Source organism: Eubalaena glacialis, chromosome 11 (genome assembly GCF_028564815.1).
Source record: "Eubalaena glacialis isolate mEubGla1 chromosome 11, mEubGla1.1.hap2.+ XY, whole genome shotgun sequence".
NCBI classification, from domain to species: Eukaryota; Metazoa; Chordata; class Mammalia; order Artiodactyla; family Balaenidae; genus Eubalaena; species Eubalaena glacialis.
This window is the reverse complement of record NC_083726.1, coordinates 25159867-25185194: the sequence shown is the minus strand read 5'-3', so window position 1 is coordinate 25185194 and position 25328 is coordinate 25159867. Positions and strand designations below refer to the sequence as shown.

The following is a 25328-nucleotide window of genomic DNA, read 5'->3' as shown; positions in this document are numbered from 1 at the left end:
GATGCTATTTTTACTTTGAAATGTGAAATTTCTAATACCAGGAATCCTGAGAGCTTTGGAAAGACTTGGATATAAAGGGGGGAAATTTATACATGGTTTAATTCCACCTCCCCCAAAATACAACAACCTGAATGTAAAAATCCACAATAAGATTTCTGTGCAGCAGATACGAGGAACTCAAGAGTTTTGATGACTGTTAATTCCATATCAGTTGTGTGGCAAAATCAGCAAACAATGACAGCAGCAGCAACGAAAAGAGCAATGAAGCGACCCCAGGCCAACTTAGTAGAGATATAGTGTCCAGAACCAGGGAGGGGGAGTTTTCTTTCACTGCGGTCTAGTTACACACTTTAAAGGGACTTTGGCAACCTGGAGCAAAGCCGTGGAAGACCAACCATGATGGGAAACGGAAGTGCAGTCCTGGGAGGTATAGAAGTGCTTGGGGAGCTTTGTCCTGGAGAGAGAGCTGTGGGAGAGGGCAGGCTGCATAGGTGCTTTCAGATTTGTGGAAGGCGGTGATTTGCAAGTTGAGTTTTGAGTGGTCTTGTGCTGTTCCAGAAGGCATAACTAGGATGAATGCACCGGAGGTGTATCAAGGTGGATTGCATTTCAGATTAAAGAAGTTCATATTTAGAATTATCTTCTTATGCCACGTGGCATGTTCCTTGTTACTGGAGGTGGGAAGTCATGGGCGGGGAAGGTGTGGGACATCAGGTGGTGGTGCTGGTGATGTTGGGGAGGGGATGAAATTAGATAGATTTTCAGCCCTTTGATCCTATGATTACTTGAAGTAGGTCCATGTTTAGCATCATGAACTGAAACTTTTCAATGAAGGTCAGTCAGTCAGCAAAGATTTGTTGCATGTTTACTACACGCCAGATAAAATTCTGGGGGCTGGGGATACAGTGGTGAACAAGACAGACAGGGCCCTTTCCTAAGGTGAACTTGCATTCTGGTGGGATGAGCTTACATTCCCAGCAGATAGCAAAGGATATTACAAGTCTGTGTCAAACCCCGCTCTACTTCCAACAGCCCCCTTTCCCCTGGACTCAAAATTGACCAGACGGTGGAGAATTCTGGCTTTTCAGGCTTCTTTTTTCTTTTAGATGTCCGCTGAGCTGCTTGCACACATGTTATACACATTGTCTTTGAGGGCTCCAAAGATGGTAATAGGGTCTGAATGTTACCAGTGTTTCATCTGTTTTTACTGTTAAATGCTTTGTCAGTCTGATGGGTTTGCTTTATACATGTGAAGCTCCTGGACCTTTTTGATGATTTGCCTTTTCACATTGGGTTTGATGACTATAGACTTATTTTTCCTTAATTATTTCCTCAGTTATTGAAGGCTGAATTTGTTATTGGAAGAGGAGCTTTCTTCTGTTGTCCAAATTTATTATCATTATTTTCTTGAGAATCTAGACTACTTGTTAACTCTCCCTTGGTTGTTTCTGCTGACTTTAGGGTTGTTCAGTGAATTCATTTAATAGCACTTGGGAATATCTGCTAGGTACCTGACACTGCTCTAGGTGCTGGGGATATAATAACAAAAAAGGCACTGTTCTTATTTTCAAAGAGATCAGAGTAAGGTTTTGGAATCACACACAGGAGCATATTAATGCAATTGGATGTGACATATATATGTGTATGTAAGAATCTATGTAAATTATATACAGTGTATAGATGCACATGTATATACATATAGCACAATTGCAGGAGAGACAGAACTGAAGCAAAGGTCATTTCTCTTTAGGGACGTTAGAAGAGTCCTCTTCAACAGCTAGTTCTCTTTCCCCTGCTCTTCCCCCCCCCTTCTCCTCTTCCTGTTCCTCCATCTTCCCCATGCTCCCCCTTCCTCCTTCTTTGTCTTCATTGTCATTAGCAAAGCTAACACTTAGTATGTGTTTACTGTGTTCTAAGCACTCAGCGTGTATTAATGGAAACAATCCTATAAAACAGTTACTGGTATACCTATTTAGCAGATGAAGAACCTGAGGCTCGTGGAGTTTAATTGTCCAAGTACCACTGCTAATAGTGGAGGTAGAGTTTCAGCTCAGTCTTATGGGGAAGGAGAGAACAGAGTGAGCAGAGATGCATATTTGGACCATTAAGATGTTTTGTGGAATGGAAAGTATTTTGGACCAGCTTTAAGTATACTATGCAAGGTCAAGAGTAATGGGGGTGGGGTGGGGGAAGGCAGGGACCAGGTTGTGAAGGGTGTTTAAATGCCCTATAAAGGAAGCAACCGCATAGCACAGGGAGATCAGCTCGGTGCTTTGTGACCACCTAGAGGGGTGGGATAGGGAGGGTGGGAGGGAGACGCAAGAGGGAGGAGATATGGGGATATATGTATATGTATAGCTGATTCACTTTGTTATACAGCAGAAACTCACACATCATTGTACAGCAATTATACTCCAATAAAGATGTTAAAAAAATAAAAAAAATAAATGCCCTGTAAAGGGTTTGAACTTTATTATATAGGCAATAGGGAGCCATTGAATGTTTAAAGCACAGGAGTGACACAACTCAATTTGCATTTTAGAAGGATAACTCTGGTGGAGTAAGGAATATGCATAAGGAAGCAGGGTATTTAAGAAGATAAGGAGACAAGTGAGGAAGTATCCCAATAATCCTGGGAGACTGCTTTGTTAAGGCTGATATTTCCGTGGATAGAATTTAGAATTTGATATTCTGAGATACTTTGCTCATAGATTCTTACTTCCATCCCAGTAATAGTTCTAATAGCAATATGTGGAGCAGAGACCAAATTTCTTCTAATATTCAGTCAAGTGAAGGGTAATACAGTCCATTTACCATTTGAAATTTTATTTTTTTAAAATTTTTATTGGAGTATAGTTGATTTACTATGTTGTATTAGTTTCAGGTATACAGCAAAGTGCATCAGTTACACATATACACATATCCACTCTTTTTTTTTTAGATTCTTTTCCCATATAGGCCATTACAGAGTATTGAGTAGGCTATACAGCAAGTTCTTATTAGTTATCTATTTTATAAATAGTAGTGTGTGTATGTCAGTCCCAATCTCCCAATTTATCCCTCCCCCGCTTATCCACTGTTGACCATAATTTTGTTTTCTACATTCATGACTCTACTTCTGTTTTGTAAATAAGTTCATTTGTACCCCTTTTTTTAAAGGTTCCACAGATAAGCTATATCATATGATATTTGTCTTTCTGTGTCTGACTTACTTCACTCAGTATGACAATCTCTAGGTCCATCCATGTTGCAGCAAATGGCATTATTTTGTTCTTTTTTATGGCTGACTAATATTCCATTGTATATATGTACCACATCTTCTTTATCCATTCCTCTGTTGATGGACATTTAAGTTGCTTCCATGTCCTGGCTACCCTTTGAGGTTTTAGAATATTTTTTTTTTTTGGCTGCGTTGGGTCTTTGTAGCTGCACACAGGCTTTCTCTAGTTGTGACAAGGGGGAACTACTCTTCATTGCGGTGCTCGGGCTTCTCATTTGTGGTGGTTTCTCTCTTGTTGCAGAGCATAGGTGCGTAGGCTTCAGTAGTTGCAGCATGCGGGCTCAGTAGTTGTGGCTCGTGGGCTCTAGAGCGCAGGCTCAGTAGTTATGGCACATGGGCTTAGTTGCTCCGCAGCATGTGGGATCTTCCCAGACCAGAGATCAAACCCGTGTCCCCTGCATTGGCAGGCGGATTCTCAACCAGTGCGCCACCAGGGAAGTCCCTAGAATATTTTCAAAGAAAGGAAAATATTGACAAAGTTAACTTCAGAATACATATCGTCAAATAGTGTTTCCCAGTTTCAAATAGTGTTTCCCAGGGCTTTATGGGAAAAATATGTCCAAAAAGGATTATCACTGGAATTGTGGGGAAAAGTTCTTTAACTATAGATAGAATAGCACAAGAGGCTGTTACATATATTCCAACAGATGGGCCAATAACAATGGTGACACTTCCCCAAAATTTTGTTTCAGTTTGTACCTTTGGAATAATTACACTGGTAATAGGCATTATTTATGGGCGGCTTACATTGAGACAAAATCATCCTAGTGTGTCATGTACATTATCACCTTCCCATAACAGTACTGCAGTGATGTGCTAAAATACCCATTTTATAGATGAGAAAATTGAAGGCTGGAGGAGTAAAATGACACAGATACTAGGTGTTAAAATTGGAACTGAAGCCCAGGTCTTTTTGATTCTAATCCTGGACCATTTCTACTAAGTATCACAGGCCCCGGATTGTAAGCCTTTTCTATTTTTCGCTACCCTGTTATGCCAGTTTATTTTCAGAATAATACATTGGTTTGAGACCAGCTAATAATAATTGCATTGTTGGAATTAGCTCCTAGACTACTGTTGATACTTGATAAATGTTAATAAAAATAAGCTGAGTTCATAGGATTTTAGGAGCTAAGAAGGAAGACATTCTAAAATGGGTAACTTGAGATTTTGAGTTCTTGAAATTATTCTTTTACTTTTAAATGCTTGTTTTTTTAATTGACTCATTATTTGTGGTATTTTTAGTTTAAGTAGTCAGCAACTTGGGCTCACCACTCATAATTTGATAATATTAAATGAAAATCGGCATTATTAGCTTAAAATGAAAAGACATTCTATTGTGCCCTTTTTCTGTCTCAGGCCTTGGAATATCTCCTGTGGGCCAGTATATGTATGGAATCCTCTGTCCCACTTCTGTCCATCAGGTACTTGACTTGGAGAGCTACTCTTTACACCGCTGTCTGCCAATGCTACTATGACTGCCAGGCTGGTATTCATGGAGAGGTACGCTACTTTTTAACTCTGAGGATGCCAATATTTAAAAATACAACATATTCAGCATTTTTTTCTTTAGATGAGCAGCAGGAAAACAAACAAGCAAACAAAACCCAAAGAATTGCAGTGAAGCAAAGACAAAAGTCCCAGGCTTTATTTGCAGAAATTTGCTTGACTTCTCCATTCTGTTGGTCTCTCACTTCACTTTCTGTTTCCCCCTTTATTCTCTATTCACTTCTACCGTCTTTACTCCTTTTCTGAATCAGATCTCTGATATCTTCCCTTCCTCATTGTATTCTTGTATGCAAGCTACTTTCTTTCCCTGTTTAGTTACTGTGTTCCATGCCACCTACCATCCATTTGTCTTGTTTCTCTGCTTCCTACCACCATTTATTTAGTATACTCTATTTCTTATTTTTCCTCTTTTCCTATACATATTTTTGATTGAATATTTGAACTATAACTTAACTGGTTGGGGCTTCTATTGGCCTATGCCACACCTCTGTGCAAATGAAAACAGGCACTCTCGTTATGGTACGTGGTACTTGGCTTGTCATTGGATGGGGTCCTGGTGAGAATTAGAAACAGGCACCCTTTCCTTTGGGCGAACCTATCCCTGCACCAGTGTGCATAGCTTGCTGAGTACAGGGTGGGCTGGATTTCAGCAGGAGAACAGCTTAATACAGCCCTTGTGGGATACTTTTTCTAGCCTAGGATACATTCTAGAAACTACTCACCATATATGCGTAGTTAGTTTTAGTGTACTAGTGGTGGCATGTTTCTATAGCTATTAAATTTTATCAGGGATCGAAATGTTTGCATAGTTTTGACCATTTGATTCCTATTGGAATTTTTTCTTATTGGAAAATGTAACCCTTTATGTTACTATTGTGTTCTAGAAGCATCTTCATGAAAAATCATAAATTATAAATAAAGTACTTCAAAGAACTAGTAAAATAAATTGCATGAATTGAACTTGTTTTGCTGTTATTGCTAAAGAATTATAATAATGGTGAACTGATTAAATAAGCTAGCCTGCTTCCTTTCCTCAGGTATTAATAAATACTTCCTATATGTTGGGTACTGGAAATCCCAAAATGAATAAGACCCTTTAAGGACCTCACAATTTAGTGGACAGTGTGAATAATTGAATAGATAATACAGCTTGTTTTGGTAGAAAGGTTAGAATTTGAGAAGAGCACTGAGGAGGGGGTGTGTGTGTGTGTGTGTGTGTGTGTGTGTGTGTGCGCGCGCGCGCGCGCGCGCGCACGTGCGTACAATGCCAGAGAAGTGATCATGTATATGAAGCTGCTGTTTAGCCCAGAATTTGACTTTCCTTACTTTTTGAATTAATTAATAAAGTTAGTATATCCGACATTTTATTAACTTTAGATTTACAGAAATTAGTGGTGCATCTCGGAAATGATTGACAGGACAGCTACCATGTTCTAAAGAATCAGCATCAGCCTAGAGTTTAATTCACCAATTAAATCAAATGTCTGGGAGAATAAAGCATACTGTCTTGATACATTTTTAATCACTATAACTTATTATGAATTAAATTTATTTTAATTGCATGTAGGCATTTGCTCGGCGTGCTTTGGCTAAAATTGATGAGTTAAGGCAACTGGAATTAATGAGTTCCTCACAATCACAGGAAGAATCCAGAGGATATTATAGAGAGGCCACGATAAAGGTATAAAAATTTCATGAAATAAAAGAAATTTACTGTACTCTACAAATGATTAAGTACTTAATATTAGTAGCTGAAAAGTACATCCCATTGTTACTTCATATATAATTCTTCTTTTTGAGGCAGATGGCAGTCATGATCTTCAAAAGGGGAGTATTCGAATCTAGAAGAAAAAACAAAAGTTTCTTTAGACCAAAGATAAGAGTTAACCTAAAGGAAGCACAAACTGTAAGTCTCAGAACGTCTTCTCTGTTTTAGACTCTTTTTGCAGTGCGTTTGTGTTATACCTCTCTGTCTTTTAAGCCTAGACACTAAGTATTAAATCCTGCCCCCTAATCCCTGCACCAATGGCAAATAGAAGAATGCCTTCCCAATTTGGACACGGCCTTGCTTCATCCCTTTCTCAAAGCTTTTGTACCTTCGCACAATCCCAGTTTTGTAACATTAAAGGCCAAGAAGCTGAAGAGCCTGGGAAAGGTTCAAATGCACAGGCTTCTGAGTGGTGCTGCAGAGGCCTTTTGACCACTTGGTGTCAGCTTCAAAGGCATTGAGGATGGAGAAGAGGTGGAGGCACCTTTTCTTATCAGCTTCTGGTTTCTCCTTTGGGAGTGTTTAGGGTGTAGGTTATACTGGAGCAGCAAACAAACCCCATGTCTCAGTGGCTTAAAACAATTTATTTCCCACTGGAGTCAAACATTATTATAGTTATCAGGAGCTCTGCTCATGACCGATGCTCAGGGCCAGGTTGAGGAGCAGTCCTCATTTGGAAAATTGCCGGGTCGTTCTGCCAGAGGGCGCCTAAGAGAGCTCTGGAGGACCTCACACAGGCAGTGATGCTCAGCATGGAAGTGACAGCAGCCTCCTTTCTAACGTGCTCAGAACTCCTCACATGGCCCCTCTTGGCCACAAGTATGTTTGGCCAACAGCACTAAGGGCTCCCAGGGAGAGGAGTGGGACATAGATATGCCTGTGGGATCCTCTGCCCTTTCTCCCTTCTGCCTTTTTCCTTCTCCCACTGTCTTCCCTCTGGCCATTCTGAATCTCAGTGTTCCTTAAGTCCCAGCTCTGTATTTCTTTGAAGTGTTCCCTGACCATTCTAGACAGTTGTAAACTCTCTTTTATGAGCTTCTTTGGGACTGAAAATGAAAGTGAGGGGGAAGAAGATGAGCACTTTCTGACAGAAGAGTAGTAGAATCTCAGAACCTGGAAGGAATTTTAGAAATCATTTGGTTCAGTCCTTTTCTATTACAGACGGGGAAAATAAAGCCCAGAGTATTTAAGCCAGCTGCTGGCAGCACCGGAACCAGAACCCAGGTCTCTAGCCCAGTGTATTCTAACTTCCCCAATGACTGCCATTCTCTTTCCTCATTTCTTCTTATAATATTTGAGAGGAATTCTCTTTTTCTCTTTTAAATAAATCATATTTAAATACAAATATTATTTGGACATGGTAGCTTTCTATTGCTACTTAGTGTCTCTGAGATAAATTGAGTACTGAGCCCAGGCATGTAGTTCGTACCTCCTTTTAAATCATATCCCTTACTGACCAGTGGTGTGTAATTGGTGGGGGTGGTAGCTTGCCAAATTATAGATAATTCCTTGGATGAGTTGCTGAATAGCCTGTATCTGGTATTGTTAAGTAGTAATGCTGTAGCGTTTGTTAGAGAGCAGGAGGCATATTTTTGCAGAATGTTCTGCTTTAAATTTATGAAATCGTTCTGCTGTTTCTACAAAAGAAAGTATTTCAGTGTGCATTAAATCCATTTTACAGAAAATTTCTGAGTTTGTAGGACAGTTGTTAACTCACAGTGAATCATTTTGACTTTCAAAGCATTGTTTTATAGGACTGCTAATTCAGACTTCTAATGATTGACCATTTAGTGGTTCATTCAATAAATATTTTTAAAGTACCTGCTCTGTGAACAAGATACGTAGAGGTTACCTTCTAGTGGAGAAATTACATAATAAATAAATAAGTAAATTATAGCTTGTGATAAGAATTAAGAAGGAAATAATGGTGGTGATTAAATGAGTTACATGTAAAGCCCTTAGAATGTTCCTGGCACGTGGTAGGTCCTCAGCTGTATGAGCTATTACTATTTTTCATTCATTCATTCAGTAGCCATGTATTGAAGGCCTACTGTGGGTCAAGAGTGGTGGCACATAGAAAAGATGAAGTCGAAATTCTTTTTTGAATGGCGTTGGAATAACAAGCAGGATTTGATTAGACAGGGAGAAGGGGGGAAAACATTCTAAGTAAAGGACAAGAACGTGAACATAGGGCTTCCCTGGTGGCGCAGTGGTTAGGAATCTGCCTGCCAATGCAGGGGACACGGGTTTGAGCCCTGGTCTGGGAAGATCCCACATGCCGCAGAGCGGCTAGGCCCGTGAGCCACGACCACTGAGCCTGCGCCTGGAGCCCGTGCTCCGCAACAGGAGAGGCCGCGACAGTGAGAGGCCCGCGCACCGCGATGAAGAGTGGCCCCCACTCGCCGCAACTGGAGAAAGCCCTAGCACAGAAACGAAGACCCAACACAGCCAAAAATAAATAAATAAATAAATTTATAAAAAAAAAAAAAAAAAGAACGTGAACATAGCTTGGAAGCAAAAGTAAGCAACGACTTTTGGTAGACAGTGAGACAGTGAGAAACTGAGCTTGAATGGGGTGGATGTATTATGTTGGGGAATTAACATAATACATCTCATGGCACCGATGTCATGGAAGCCATGGTGTTTAGGGTTGGAACTGACTGCATGGGTTACATCATTCAGCTTCTCATCCATCTTGACAATTTAAAAGATGGTTTAGTATACCCTATGCAGTACATGTACCAGGATTTGTCTAATACTTTTTATTACTAGTATTTTAGTTGTTTTCCTATTCTTTGCTGTTATAAATATTGCTGTAATCAACATCTTCAGGTATATTATTTTTTCTTTCTTTTATTTCCTGTGGGCAAAATTCAAGGTGTAGAATTTGAATAATGTTACAAACACTTTTATTTCTCTTGATATATATTGCCAAATTGATTTCCGAAATGAGTACTCCAAGGTGACAACCCACATGTACCAATTTCACCACAAGCTATTATCATTTTGATATTATTATTATTTCTTAATTTTTAAAATAATTCAGTTTTCATAAAGTGGCTTGTTTTAACTTTATTATTTTGATCCAACTTTCCCTTATATTTGTGTTTACTCTTTATATTTTCTTTTCAGGTGAATTATCTTTTACAGCTTTGACCATTTATCTACTAGAGATTTTAATTTTTAAAATGTATTTGAATAGGCTCATTTTTTTTTCATTATGCCTACAGTTTTTTTTTTGAATTTTATTTTATTTTATTTTTTTATACAGCAGGTTCTTATTAGTTATCTATTTTATACATATTAGTGTATATATGTCAATCCCAATCTCCCAATTCATCCCACCACCAGGCTCATTGTTTTTATAGAGATTAATATTTTGCTTGTCATGCTTGACAATCTAGTGTTTTTTAAATTGCGTTAGCTTTAAATATTTTTTTGTAGATCTTTTTAAATATTTATATTTTAAAATCTTTTGCTTGTTATTCATCTATAGCTCTGATAAATCTATAGCTCTAGTTCACTTTTTGCTAGTTTTTCTAGGATATTTTAAAAAACAATTTCACTGTAATTTATTTGGGTTTTACCATTTCATTTTGAATGCTTCTAATTATTAGGAAGTTTATTATGCTGTTTAAATATAATTTTTTAAAGCTCTGTTTTAACCCATAGCAAACATCTTAGAAGAAACCCTGACATCTGTTTGTAAAGCAAGAGAGGGCAGGGCATGAAGCTTAAGCTTTACTGAGGTTTTTAACATATCAGTTAACCTAAGGGTTGAAAGCACATAGAAGCTAATAAGCAGGGAAGTTTTTGTTTGGGGAAAAATAGTCCAAAGCAGCTTTATCCCTGCTTTTGCTTTTCCGTCTTTCTGACTTTGCCCCAGGAAGAGGAATGAAGCAAGGAAATCGTGGGAAATATGGATATCCTCTAACTGGACATGGGTTCTAGAAAAGCCAACTAGAGCTACCTTTCTTGTTTCCTGGTAATCTAAGTACAGAGAACAGGTCATTTGTCAGAGAGAAGACTAAAGTGTGGAGGCAGGACATCTGCTTGGGGTGAAATCATTCTGGGCCGACACAAAGCACAGTGGCTAGGGATTCGCACGTGGCTCTAACTGGCTCTGGCTTACTTGTATACAGCTGGTCAACTCTTCTTTAGAGTTAGCTACCATAAGACCTGTTATTTATACTATAAAATAGTGTTTCAAATTTGGGTTTGGGGACCTTCTGCATTAGAATTTCCTCCAGTGTTTACTAAAAATGTCCCACCCAGACTCACTGAATCTCTGGAGATTTGGTCTGTGAATCTAAAAAGAGCTCCTGAGAGATTTTGAGGCAACCAAAGTTTGAGTATCAGTTCCTAAAGGCTGTAATGGAGGTACCACAAACCATATAGAGACTGATGCTGCCATTTATTAATAAATAGCCTTTTTAGGCTGCTTTGGAAACACAAACATATAAAGAGATGGCAACGTTTTTGATGTAATGTCAGCATGACATAAACTTTAATAAAGTCTGGAGTGACACCTCAAAAAATGAAAACCGTAAAAGCAGCCATCTCATCAACAGACCAACCACTCTCTCTTTTAGCGTTAATGAAACACACCTTACTTGTCTTCGCCTTATACTATCGAACATTGTGGAACTTTAAAAAAGTGAGCCGTATTTTTTTTTTTTTTTTTATTCCAGTTGCCGTGGCCACGTACTGTCACAGAACGGTTGTTGGATGAGATGTTTGATAGCACTGCATCCCGGTTTCTGGCTGTCTTGGAGGCTCTCTCTGACTCAAACCGGCGAACACTACAAACTGGACCTGTTGTTACAGATGAAGTAGAAGTCCATGATGTTGTCTCAGAACTGTTTATAGCAGGAAAAGAACTTTTAATAAGTAAATATGTTGTTAAAATAATATTTTATGGTAGAACATGAATAACAAAAATTTTAGCACGGTAGTCCATACCTAAGAAACTGATACCGATTTTTATTGATCTTGAATTCAGCAACCTTGCTAGACTCAATGGATAATTCAAATAATGTATTAGTAGATTTTGTTTTGGATTTTTTATGTATACAATCATATTATCTGTGAATAATGACAATTATGTTTCTTTCCAATTCTTAACCTTTTAATTTCTTCTTTCTTGCATTTCTTGACTTATTTTGCACTGGATAGGCTCTCCAGTAAAACATGGGATGGCAGTGGTGATAGCAGATATCCTTGTCTCATTTATGATCTCAGATGGAAAGCTTTCAGTATTTTATCATTAATTTTGATATTTGCTGAAGGATATTTTTAGATACCCTGTTTGAGATTAATGAAGTTTCTTTTATTCTTGGTTTGCTAAGAGTTTTGTTTGTTTTTAATCCTGAATAGTTGTTGAATTTTATCAAAACCTTTTTTATGGGTTTATTGAGATTTATTGAGTTAATCGATTGGATTTGTCTTTTATTTCTATTAATGTGGTACATTACATTGATTGCTTATCTAATTTTTAATTACTCCATATTTTTGGAATAAACTTAATCTGGCAGTGAGGATTATCCTTTTGATATATTGCTTGATTTTCTTGCTAGTGTTTAATATTTCTGCTTCTCTGTTCATGAGAGAGATTTCCTTTCTTATAATATCGTTTTTGGGTTTTGCTCTCAAGGTCATGTTTGCCTCATAATAAGAGTTGAGAGTTCTGCCCTCTTTTTCAATTATCTGGAGGAGTTTGTGTCAGATTTGTGTTATTTCTTCCCAAATGTTTGAATTCGCTGGTGAAGGCATTTGGACCTAGAATTCTCTTTGTGGAAATGTTTTTAACTATGGATTACATTTCTTCCATAGATATAAAATGATTTAGAATTTCTTTTCCTTTAAAGAAAATCTTCTGTTTTGTAAATAGTACTTTGATTTTATCTATATTTTAAAATTTTCATAAAATTGTTTATAACATCATCATGATCATCTAAGTGAGCTTAGGATGTGTGTGTGTGTGTGCACGTGTGCACCCATCTCAGGGCAGGGAGCCTCTGTGCCGCAGTTTGGGCTCATCTTTTCCTCACAAGGAAGATACAAGATCTCAGAGGAGAATTCCCTTGACTTCCTTCACCCACACCTGAAAATTTACCTTCATCCACTGTCTGTCATTAAAGTGGAAGGAATGTTCCTTCTCCTCCTCTTTAGGTCTTTGGGCCTAATCTCTGCAAACTGCCCTTCATCCCTATCCAGCTTCCTCCCCTGTATTTCTTCCTCTTGTTAGAGTCAGATTTATTGAAGGAATTGTCTGTTTTCACTGTCCCAAATTCTTTCCTTCCTGCTTGTACTTGGCGGTCTTCTGTCGTGGACAGAGAGTGTCAGGGACAACCTCCTTCTTGTTCAATTTGAAAGTCAGTGTTTTTCTTCCCTTTGCTCTCTGTAGTATTTGTTGCTGTTGACTACTCCTTTCTCTTTAAACGCTCTCCCTTGCAGCCTTTGCTCCCGCAGCCCTTCTCTTACTTGTTGGGGTTCCTTGCTGCTCTGTCCTAGGCAGCCGTCTGTTGCCCATTTACTGTGGGTATGTAATGATGACTCTAAAGCTATATCCCTATTTGAGATCTCTTTTCTGAGCTCCCAGTCTGTAATATCTAGCTGTCTGTTTCACTAGTTAACTCTTGCTAATCCTCTCTTTTTGAGATTCCATGTTCCTCCCTCTGGGGTGGCCTTCCCTGACCGACCTCCTACTCCAAACCTCTGTCCGATGCCTTTCTTACTTGTCCGCACAGCACCAAGGTATTTGCCCCCTAAGATTCCTTGTTACCCCAACCTGCGTGCGAGCTCTGTGAAGGTAGGGGTTGTGTTTGCGTCTTTTCTGTTGTTTACCTAGCCTGGCAGTGTCTGATATTTAATATGTAGTAAATATTTCTTTGCACAAATGACATCCAAACCCCTCTCCTTCCTTTTCTAGTGTCAAATACCAGTGCAGATGGCATGCTTGATTTTCCAAAATCTTCTCTTCTGGAACTTATTATAAGAAGGAAAAATGTTATTTCTGTGGATGCTGCCGTGAAATTTATAAAACTAGCTTTTACTTACGAGGAATGGAGTTTATTTGAATCTGCAGCTGGGCAGCTTATTGATTTTCTCCAGGTAATATATGCAAAATAATTACTTTGTTTTTATTTTATTAACATGACATTGAAGTAATTAATTGTGGGATATACTTTTCTTAGAGGCAGGATGATCCAGAGTCAAAGAAAGCAGAGAAAGATTTAATTCTTCTTATTGCAATAGAACCTTTAATCAACGTAAAGAGAAACAAAGGTTTGATCTTTCCCCTCGAAAACTTCAAAGGAGGTCAAGTTTACGTTAAAAAAATTGCTCTTCATGGTGAGTATTTATTGGCATTTTTGAAAAATTAAGATGACTTTATATGCTCTCTACAGGTGAGATGAGAGAAAGAATGTTCAAGGCAGAGGGAGCAGGAAGTGCAAAGGCCCTGAGTGAGAGTGTGCTTGATTGTTGAAATAATAGCAAGGAGGCATGTATGGTTGGAGTGCGCTAGTGGTGGTGCTGTCATTTGAGAATGCGGTAGGAGGTGAGCTCAGGGAAATAGCTGGGTGCCTGATCTTGCAGGTTCCTAGGCCTTGTATGGATGCTGGATTTTATTTTGAGTCATGGTTTTGAGTAGAAGAATGAGGCTCTGCTTAGCTGCTGCCTTATCAGTGAGAGGCCAGCAGGTCAGCAAATCAAATCTATCAGTTCACTTTGGTAAGGGAAGGTTTGGAGGTCTCCTCACTGTTTCCAGCATGCAGAGTTTTCCATTCTAAAACTTTTTACGTCTTAAAAGTCATTGTGTATATAATTGAAAATCTGCAGCCTCTGTTTTTTAGAGAATTATTTAATCCTATACTTTTATGTTTTATCGTATTCTTAAGGCATTGAATGGCTGCTAAACTGTGGTAAATAATTTGTACCAAGTAACGATGCTTTTTTTTTTTCCTCCTAATGGTTTCTGAATAGATACCTTTGTTATTTTTATTTCAACTGCCCTATATGTTTTAATATTATAAACCTTCTCAATTCCATTATGGATATAGTTGGCATACAGATTGCAGATTAATGAAAATATTAATAGTCCATTTTAATTGAATTAGAGCCTACTTAGATTAGTTTTCACACAGAGGCATTTAAAGTGTCTTATTGATATACTATTTGCCCAGATATCATTTATGTCACTTTTGTAGAATTTCTGTGTTTCTATGCCTTTTCTATTTGAAATTTTGTAACGAAATTTTTTGTTTCATTTTCCTGTATTTTATAAATTGAGATACTTCTGTGAAGACTTGTGCATATTCAGAAGACATTTTCCATTTGGCGGCAACCTTGTATTCCTGTGTCTGTGGCTCTCCACAGGTGAAAAAGCTATTTTGGATAATTTGTAATGGTGTCAAAGGAGGCTCTTTTACTTAATTTAAAGCCAGATTTAAAAATCACAGGAATTTTACCTTGCTGAAATTCTGTATCGTTTAATCATTAGAAGAAGAGATCGATTTATATCCTGACTTGTAATTTTAAATCTGTTTTTATTATTGTCATCATTTTGGGCATCAGTCTCTTCCTTCTTGGGAAATTCCAAGGCTAGCTATATTTCTTTTTCTTTTTTTTTTTTTTGCCAGATTTATTCTTAAACTTAAGACTCGTTCTACCATCTATTTTCTCTAACATATGATTTTCTTATTTTTTTTCTTGTATATACGTGTAGTTTTTCTTCTTTCTTGCATTTTTTTTAACATCTTTATTGGAGTATAATTACTTTACAATGGTGTGTTAGTTTCTGCTGTATAACAAAGTGAATCAGCTGTACATGTACATACATCCCCATATCTCCTCCCTCTTGCTTCTCTCTCCCACCCTCCCTATCCTACCCCTCTAGGTGGACACAAAGCACTGAGGAGGCTAGCTATATTTCTAATGATGAAGGAAATGAGGCAGTGGTTTTAGTGAGAGTTAATATTCTTAAAATACTGCTTTCCAGTCCCTGAGTACAAAGCCTGGTTATTATTTGGAGTCACTTAGCACACAATGGCCAGTATTTAGAAATGACGATTTGTGGGTATGGATATTTAAGCAAAACTAGTACAGCACTGGTTTTAAACTGAATTCCAGGGACCCCCCCCCCCCCCAGAGCTTCTCTGAGGCTCCTCAGGAGCCAGCTTTAGGTCATAACACCCTAAGCTGTTCCTATTAGTTTTTGTATACAATGTTGAGATTCTGAGGGAATTTCCTTGGAAAATTTGGTTTTACTGTTATAAAAAAATGTTTGAAAACCACAGTTATAGAGCATTGTATTCACTATTGTTCAGGCAAGTGAAACACAGTAAGGGACTTGAGAAGTTCCACTCTTATAATATTTTCTATTCCTTCATTTATTAGTTTGTTATAATCTGTGACAGGTGTTTAATTTTTGAAAGAAAGGTATTTGATAGCAAATATACTTATTATAGTGGGCAAACCAAACCAAAAAATTCCAATCAAGGCTGAAAAGCGCATGGAATTTTCATCTTTCTGCTTTTTAAAAAACCATGTGTATCTTAGTTCAGTTCAATTCAGTAAACATTTTTTGAGCTCTGTTGTGTTCCCAAGCACTGTACTAAGGTACCGCGTATTCGAAATAAGTCTTAGAGCTGCCCCAAAGGAGCTCGAGGTTTGGTATATTTTAATGATAAACTCATTATCTTTCTAGTTCATATATAGTGAATAACTTATTTTTCTTTTGGAAAGAGCCAAAGTAACTGAACTGAGAGGAGATATACTTGATTTGGGTCATCTGTTGATATCCAGTGTGATGTTCGGTTTAGTTCCTTCATCTCTGTCTTTTCTTCTTTTCCATAACTTTTCCCAGCTCCCCATTCCCTCTCCCCATACTAGTTTCTCCACTTCTCCATTCTTTATTAGTATTTATTTATTTATTTATTTTTGGCTGCATTGGGTCTTCGTTGCTGTGCGTGGGCTTTCTCTAGTTGCGGCAAGTGGGGGCTACTCTTCATTGCGGTGCGCAGGCTTCTCATTGCGGTGGCTTCTCTTGTTGTGGAGCATGGGCTCTAGGCGTGCAGGCTTCAGTAGTTGTGGCACGCAGGCTCAGTAGCTGTGGCTCATGGGCTCTAGAGCTCAGGTTCAGTAGTTGTGGCGCATGGGCTTAGTTGCTCCACGGTATGTGGGATCTTCCTGGACCAGGGATTGAATCGTGTCCCCTGCCTTGGCAGGCGGATTCTTAACCACTGCGTCACCAGGGAAGTCCCTTCTTTATTATTTTAATACAGAAATTTTAAAAAGAAAGAAGTGTATACACACTTCAAATCTGGATGAAACTGGTAGGTTTACATAACTTGCCTAAAAATATTTGGAACTGTTCTTTTTAGAGAGGTCAAGTAACCTAGAGCAGTTAAGAGTGAGGTCTCTAGAGGTAGACTGCTTGGGTTTGAATCCTGGCTCTGCTACTTTCTTTCATTTTATCTTAGGAAAAACCACGTCATCTTGTTGTGCTTCAGTTTGCTCATCTGTAAAGTGGGGATGATAGTAATAGTACTCACTTCATAGGTTGTTATGAGGATTAAATGAGCTGGTATATGTCTTAGTCTATTCGAGCTTCTATAACAAAGATAGCATAGACTGGTTGGCTTACACAACAAATATTTATTTCTCACAGTTCTGGAGGCTGAGAAATCCACCATCAAGGTGTCAGCTGCCTCCTGGTTCATAGATGGCTGTCTTCTTGCTGTGTCTTCACTTGGCAGAAAGGAGTCTCTTACTCTCTTTCTGGGGTCCCTTTTATAAGGGCACTATTCTCATTCATGAGGGCCCCACCCTCATACCAGTTGCCTCCTAAAGGCACCTCCTAATACCATTGCTTTGAGAGTTAGGAATTCAACATAAGAATTTTGAGTTGACACAGACATTTAGTTCACTGCAGTAAGTATCAAGCTCTGAGAATGTTGCCTGGCACACATTAAATGTTGTATACCTATATCTCTGTATCTTACTGTTCTTATCAATTTACTTTACCACTTTTGTTTTCAGAATGCTCAGCCTGATAAAGAAATCGTTGTGGACATGATAATGTTCCTATGGCAGAAATGCAAAGTAGGAATTCAGCGGGTCAATGTGTCCAGAAATGACTATGCAAAATTCACCCAGAAAATCAGTACTAATAAAGTATTCCTTTTTGTTTCTCTTCATATGCTTTTTGTTATTGCTAATTTAATTTGTGATGCACATTTCAAACCTAAATTTTCCCTATTTACCCACCCGCATAATTATCAATACTATTCTTTAAATGTAGTGGTGAGTGAGCCTTTCCTTTAACTGTATTCCCTGCACTTCTGCCCCAATTTAATTTTGGGAAGCAGGGAGGTGTTTCAGGTTTTTAAGGGAGGAGTAAATACAGTATGTTTAAGGTTATATGAACTTGGATATATTCATTAAGAAGGTTAATAATAGAAAATACAAATAAGGCATTTCAGTTTTTTTTGTAATGATATCAATAATATATTTTTGGGCTCTCTCCTTTGGAAAGGAGAAAGTTGAACAGGTGAATATTATAACCTGGAAACTTAGGAGAGAATATTTTAACAATAACAGAGTCTTCTATGATTCTGAGACCTCCTAAGATTAGCTACATAAGGTTGCATGGGCATGATTTTATCATATATCTAATAAACTAATGATGTGGGTGCATAAATGTTGTTTTCTCATTTTAGCTCCCAAACTGTGATGGCTAATTTTATGTGCTAAGCTTTGGGGTTATAGACATGAAAGCATCCAAGGCACCCAGCATGGAACTTGAAACACCTGCTTCTCCCTCACTATTTTGGAGGCCTTTGATAGTGATCTTAACCGCTGCTTTTTGAAGGGAGAATGAGAATTTTGAAGATACAGATAGTCTTCACTGATATATATATATATATAAACCATATGATAAATTTTCCATTATGGCTATAAATATGCAGACTATAAGCTTAAGTAAATCTTCTTTGTGAATTTATATCAACAGATGGATCATTAAATATCATCTTATTAGGATTATTGATCTTTATATTACTTATAATTAAGATAAACTAATAAGGAGGAGTACCTGTATAATATTCCATATGATTAGAAGATGGTGATTTCAAGGAAGTACTAAGTTTTACAAAATGTGACTCTTTCTACAATGTAGTTACTTTCAATTGATTATACTGTGTATTTTCTCTTTTTAGTGGGTTTATCTTCTGTGGCAGATAAATGAAATAATTCACTGCTATAAAATGGAAGACATTGATGTTGTGGTGGTGGCAGAGGTCGCATTACGATTAAGTGAAATATTGGAGTCTTTAGGAAACCCAAGAAGAAAATTTAAAAAATTTCTAGGTAAAATATTGAATGAAAAAATATGAGGTCATTAATATATATATATATACATATGAACATATAAGTATAAATCGTACTACTGGTTAACATCTGTTAATGGAAACTAGGCATTTCAGTATTGTGCTTCAGTGATGATTTATAATCAAAGATAGAAATAATATAGGTTCGACCAAGTTGATGTTAAAGAAAGGTTATATGCTCTATGGTTCAGTGGCAGATGGAACTCTTTGTGTCTTGTCTTCACTCAGATGTTTCCCTTCTCCGTTCCTCATGTCCACCTACCCCTGTCTCTCTCCCTCCCCCATTCTTCCTTTTTTCTTTTCTCTCCTCCCTTTTATCCTACTCCCTCCCCTTCCATTTCCCACTAGAGTGATGCTTCATGAAGGAAGAGAGCGTGTTCAGGTCACCATTTTATTCTTGGTACCAGCACATTGCCTGACACAGAGGAGGATCTCAGATGAATGTTTGTTGAATGGATCCATGTCCTTCTACCTTTTGTCTTCTTTTTAAGTCTCTCTTCTGATTCCCTTCTTTGAAAATTCTCCTTCTTTCTTCATTTATTCTGTTGCCTCTCTTCTTTTCCCTTTCTTCTTATCTTCTTCCTCTGTTTGCCCCCATTTCCCACTCATTCTCCTCCTCTCCCTGTCCCAACCCCTTCCTGCCATTATTCTGTTCTCCTTCCAGGAGGTGCCTTCTCTCAGAGGATTGGTCTGCCCGCCTCATTCTTTCTTCTGCCTGTGGTTGAACCCCTGAATTATCTGTTTCATTAGGTAACTCCCATATAGAAAATGAGGTGGGGGAGACATGTGGGTGTCTACTTTCCTATTTCACCCCATTTACAGAGTGTATATGACGTGTGAGGGATTTGATAATAATTATTGTAATAATTGTTTTCCCAGAGATTCGCTAATCTGGCTCTCGGTTGTTGAGTGCAGCTTTGCAGATGGAATTTGACAGCCATGGTTCTCAAACTTTGATTGGTATCAATATCACTTGGGAACTTGTTAAAAATACAAGGCCCAGGCTTATCATACTTCAACTAGCCTGGACCTTCCTAGTCCTCATTAGCTTACCAGGAGATTTTGATACACGTCAAAACTTGAGGACCACTGGTTAGAGGTCTCTGGCTATCTAACACTTTCAGTGGCTTGAAGTCATGTTTTTGACACATTCTGTCTTAAAATGCTTTTCCCTTTTTAAAAACTTTTATTATGTAGAATTTCAAATATAGAGAGGTGAAATAAGTCACTGAGTATGCATCATCCAGTACCAATAATTATGAATATTTTGTTAATCTTATTTCATTTCTCCTGACAACACTTTCTTTTTTCCCGGAGTGTTTTAAAGCAGACATCATGTCATTTCACCAGCAAATACCTCAGCATATACACGTGTATGTGTTGTGTGTGTATGTGTTGTGTGTTGGTCTATCTATCTAACAGATAAGGGTTTTTTTTCTTTTTATAAAACCACCATGTTACTGTTATTACACCTTACAAAATAAGCAAAAATTCCTATGTCCCTGATTGTATTAAAAATGTCTTAAGTTGGTTTGTTCCAATCAGGATCCAAACAGTCCCACACATTTAATTTTCTTATGTGTCTCTTAAGTCTCTCTCTGTAACCTGTAGCTGTTCCCCCTCTCCTTACTCCCGAGGAAATTGAATTATCCCCTTGTAGGATTTCCCACATACTGGATTTGGCTGTTTCTATCCTTGTGGTGTTGATTAACTTGTTTCTCTACCTGGTAATTAGATCTACCAGGTTGCTTGTATTCAAGTGATACATTTTCAAAAAGTATTCTTGCCAGTATCATTTTTTTTGGCGAGCATACTTCATGCATACTCCCTATTGCATTGCATCAGGAGCCATGTAATGCCTGGTTGTCCCACTTGTTATGATGTAAAGATTTACCAGTGAGTTCAGGTGTTGTCAGCTTGACTCTTTTCCTAGGTTGGTTTCCCCAGAAGCAGATTCTGAGACAAGGAGTTGTGTATAGTAGTTTATTTGGAATGCAATCCAGGGAAGCAGGGTGGTGGGGTGAAATGAGACAGAGAAGGAAAGGAAGCGAATACAAGGTACAGGAAGTTCATGAGAAGGCTGCTGTTGTGGGTACAGGGCTTATTCCCACGAGGGACCTCTAGGAGACTGTATAGAACATGCTTCAGAGAACTGGGAGGTTGTGGTATTTGTACCTTTATCTGTCATTGGTTGAAGGCTACTGGAGGAGGGGTAAGTAAGCCAGAAGGGGCTTCTAACTTCTATCATTCCATCTGCCTTTATTCTATTGATACCTTAAGTGAAGACTTACTTCATCGACTGTTTGGTTACTCTGGTTATTTTTGATTATGTGGTAGATAGTATATTTGCTAAATATTTTATAAAAGTAATTTGAAGCCTTAGATGATCTGTTCTTCCAGGGAAGATTTATGCTTGCTTTTACCAGATGCATGAAGGCACTACTACTCCAGGGTCCCATTATTCCAATTTGAGAGATTAAGATAATTTAAAGCTGAGATGCTCTTTCTTCGACCTATTTTCAGTTACTCTGACTCCTAGGATGTGGCCCCTTCTGGCTTTTCACCCTTGGTGGGCCCTGGATGCCAATCTCTGTTGCTGTGTCCTCTGAAGGCTGTCAAAGCACCACTCAGCTTCTCAACTTTCCTCTCCAGAATTGATGAAAGTCTTCAGTGAGAAAAGTAGCTCTAACGCCATTCTCTAGTCCCTGGACTCTCTTCCCAAGATCCGGAGGATACTTCCTTCCCAAGATCCTGGCTCTGTATTGAAATTAGTGTCTTAGCTTGCAGATGAAAAAAAAAAAGTATATTTTTCCAGGTTCCTAACCAACAGAATGTTTCCAGATTACCTGTTACTGGAAGCAAAAGGTCCAATGATTACTTTTTAAAAAAAATGTCTATTTCTTATTCAATTTTATTATTTTGTTTACTAGTTACTTCTGGGAGACTATTGTTTTATATTCTTCAATTATAAATGGGCTAAATACAATTTATTATCCTGATCCTTTGTTAAAATGTTTCATTTCTAAAGAACTAATCAATATTAGAGCACAGTCCATTTGTAAATTTGAAAACATCTACATTTATGTCATGAGCAGTTGTCCCCATTTAGACATATAAATTTTTATAGCTTTTACAACAGTGTTATTCTCATTATCATATTGGCACATAAAACACAAAGTACAAGTCATTCTTCGTGTGTTAATTATGATAATCTGCTTCAAGATGTTTATTTATTCATCTGTTTATTAAATAATTCGTTGTCTAATTGGAATTACTGAATAATTTTTAGACTAGGAAACTAGCATTGCCATATACATTTTTTTTTTCCATATACATTTTTATTGTTTATATTTTTCTAATTCAAGCCAGACTTCTCTGACATTTGTCTAAATTTACTGTTATTTGCTGAATGCTTTTCAGTGGACTTTCTATAGAATATATAGAAAGACCAATCTCTTTACCATAATATAACCTTGCTGATAATCAAGCTTTTTGAGTTGGTTTGTTGTATTACAAGATGCTTTTATTTATTTATTTATTTATTTATTTATTTTTAGGAGTGATGAATAGGTTTATTATCTTGATTATATTTCAAACTCAAGTGTACAGTTGAACATAGTGTTCAGTTTATTTAATTAATTTAAATAGATCTTTATTGGAGTATAATTGCTTCATAATACTGTGTTAAAAATATGGAACACTTCACGAATTTGCATGTCATCCTTGCGCAGGGGCCATGCTAATCTTCTCTGTGTCATTCCAATTTTAGTATATGTGCTGCCAAAGTGAGCACTACAAGATGCTTTTAAATTAACTTATATAAAGACAAAATGTAATTATGTGGAAGAAATAATTTGTTATTCAACTTCTAAGTGTTGAATCATTTCTAAAATCATGGGTAAAAAGATAACTAGCTTAATGTTCTTTGTGATTATGATTCACTGTTATATTTCCATTTTTCTCTTTCATCCTTTTATTTTCTCTGGTCCTTCTTTCTCTTTGTTTCTCTCTCTCTCCTACTCTCTCCTCCTCCTCTTCCTATTTTTCTTCTTTTTATTCTCCTCCTTTTCCTTTTTCTCTTCCTTCCCTCCCTCCCTCCCTCCCTTCCTCCCTCTCTCCTTCCCTCCCTCCCTCCTCCCCTTCCTTCCTTCCTTCCTTCCTTCCTCTCTTTCTTTCTTTCTCTCTATTTTTCAGATATACCTTTAAGGAAAGGGACTAGTGAATTGCTTGGGGCTCCAAAAGGGAGTGTGGAAACTCTTCCAATATTAAAGGTATTGCAAAATATTTTAGAAAATATAGTTAAAAACATGAATTTTAATTTTCAAATAATATTAAATTTGTAAATGTATAATGGTTAATTATAGAAGTAATTTTGAATATTTAATATCTGAGAAATTATGGTTTCTGTATACATTGAGAACTATATGGACATTTTTCTACGTTTTGTTTTTACTTTAGAAAAAAATCTAATCAGCTCCAAAAATAAGCTAGATAAAGCATCTTAGGAGGATTTATAGTTACATTACTATTGATATTTTGAATGTGTTGTGATTCATAGACTCACAGAGCAGAGATGTCCTACTTAGCATTTACCTCTGACAGATTAAATTAGTTACTACCTGCTTAAAATGCACCTAGAACAGTCCCTGGCACGTGGCAAGTTCTCAGTGAATGTTAGCTTAAGAGAAGATAGAAGATGAGGGAGACAAATGGCCATTCCTCTTTTTGATTATAGTTTTCTTACTATATTTGAATTATTTTTGTACATCATGGATTGTGTTGACCTACCTGTAGATCTGAATGGGAGCCTAGGGAATTGTCTCATATATGTAATAAACATTTATTTACAGGCAAGAACTAGAATAGCATTTTGCAAACTCTGTCCTATGTGGTGCTAGTACTACCCTTCAGAAAAGGATGCCAGGGTCAAGTAACCCTGGCTGACTTGAATTAAACACAATAGCTTCCTTACTGTATGACTTCTCAGGGGCATTAATTTACTCATGAGCACTGTGGTTTTCCAAGGAGATATAGAATACCATATGTTCCATTATTGAAAATAAAACTCATTTTACCTACTTAGGATGCTAATGTTCATGGATTACAGTTGAAAAATACTTTTCTAGAGAGGAAGCCAGTGATCTATATTTTGGTTTACCTGATTAATTTAAAAACTATAATTTTAAATTACAAAAGTTGTGTTAACATTAGAGGGCATTTCAAGGTACCAAAAAATGAAGAAAAAAATCTGTAATTTCACTATATGGACCTAAACATTATCATTTTCTATATTTTCTCCTAGTCTTTTTCACAATTAAAAAATTTATTTATTTATTTTATTTTTGGCTGCGTTAGGTCTTTTGTTGCTGCCTGTGGGCTTTTCTGTAGCTGCGGCGAGCGGGGGCTACTCTTTGTTGCGGTGCGCGGGCTTCTCATTGCGGTGGCTTCTCTTGTTGCAGAGCACGGGCTCTGCCTGCAGGCTTCAGTAGTTGCAGCACGTGTGCTCAGTAGTTGTGGTTCACGGGCTCTAGAGCACAGGCTCAGTAGTTGTGGTGCACGGGCTTTGTTGCTCTGCGGCATGTGGGATCTTCCTGGACCAGGGCTCGAACCTGTGTCCCCTGAACTGACAGGCAGATTCTTAACCACAGAGCCACCAGGGAAGCCCTCTTTTTCACATTTTTTTTTTTTATTACTGCTGTTTTATTAAGTTTGTATGTAAAGTTTAGTCTAATACAGAACACAATAATCTGTTTTCTTTCACTAATTCAACAAATCTCTATTGAGAGCCTGCTGTATGGCATGCATTGATTTAGGCTCTGAGAAGACACATTTTTAACATAGTAACATTCTAATGTTTTTTCTTAACATGAGTCCACCAGCACTTTTTCCTGTTGCTAAATGTTAATCCTCATGATTACTATGTTTTCTCTGAAAAATTCATTTGAAACATATGACATACAATTATAAAGAATATTATAATGAAGAGTCATTCCCCCATCACTCTTTTAAGAAACAAAACATAGCTAGTACAGTTGAAACTCAGCTCCTCCACTAACTACTCTTGATCACATTGTTTTTCCCCCTACCTAGGAGTAACTGCTGTTCTAAAGAGTGATTATAAATTTCAGGCATTTTAGTATTTTTATTACACATGTTTGTATCCTTAAGCAGTAGAGTACTGTTTTAAAATTTATATAAATGGTGTCATACTCTGTGTATTCTTCTGCAGCTCATTTTTTAATCTCAGTACTGTGTTTGTGAGATTGACTCGAGTTGATTTGTGTAGTCATAGTGATCATTTTCACTACTACATTCTACTTGATCAAGGTTGCACAGTAAGTGGATTTGAACTTAGGTGTGTCTCCTTCAAAGTTCAGGC

At 37.5% G+C, this 25328-nt stretch overlaps 1 protein-coding gene and 1 non-coding gene across 3 annotated transcripts in view; one reads left to right on the top strand and one right to left on the bottom strand.

Moving 5' to 3' along the window:
- CFAP54 (cilia and flagella associated protein 54) overlaps positions 1-25328 on the top strand; it is a 303497-nt gene that overhangs the window by 29668 nt on the left and 248501 nt on the right. For both annotated transcript variants that reach the window (XM_061204898.1, XM_061204897.1), the window contains exons 6-15: positions 4640-4783; positions 6357-6470; positions 6594-6695; positions 11249-11447; positions 13489-13670; positions 13754-13910; positions 14851-14936; positions 17601-17735; positions 18779-18929; positions 23144-23220. In XM_061204898.1, coding sequence (XP_061060881.1) covers positions 4640-4783; positions 6357-6470; positions 6594-6695; positions 11249-11447; positions 13489-13670; positions 13754-13910; positions 14851-14936; positions 17601-17735; positions 18779-18929; positions 23144-23220 — 1347 coding nt within the window. The remainder of the gene's footprint in view (positions 1-4639; positions 4784-6356; positions 6471-6593; positions 6696-11248; positions 11448-13488; positions 13671-13753; positions 13911-14850; positions 14937-17600; positions 17736-18778; positions 18930-23143; positions 23221-25328) is intronic.
- Positions 22636-22742, bottom strand: LOC133101864 (U6 spliceosomal RNA). The gene has a single exon (XR_009702750.1). It is a non-coding gene; the product is annotated as a U6 spliceosomal RNA (small nuclear RNA).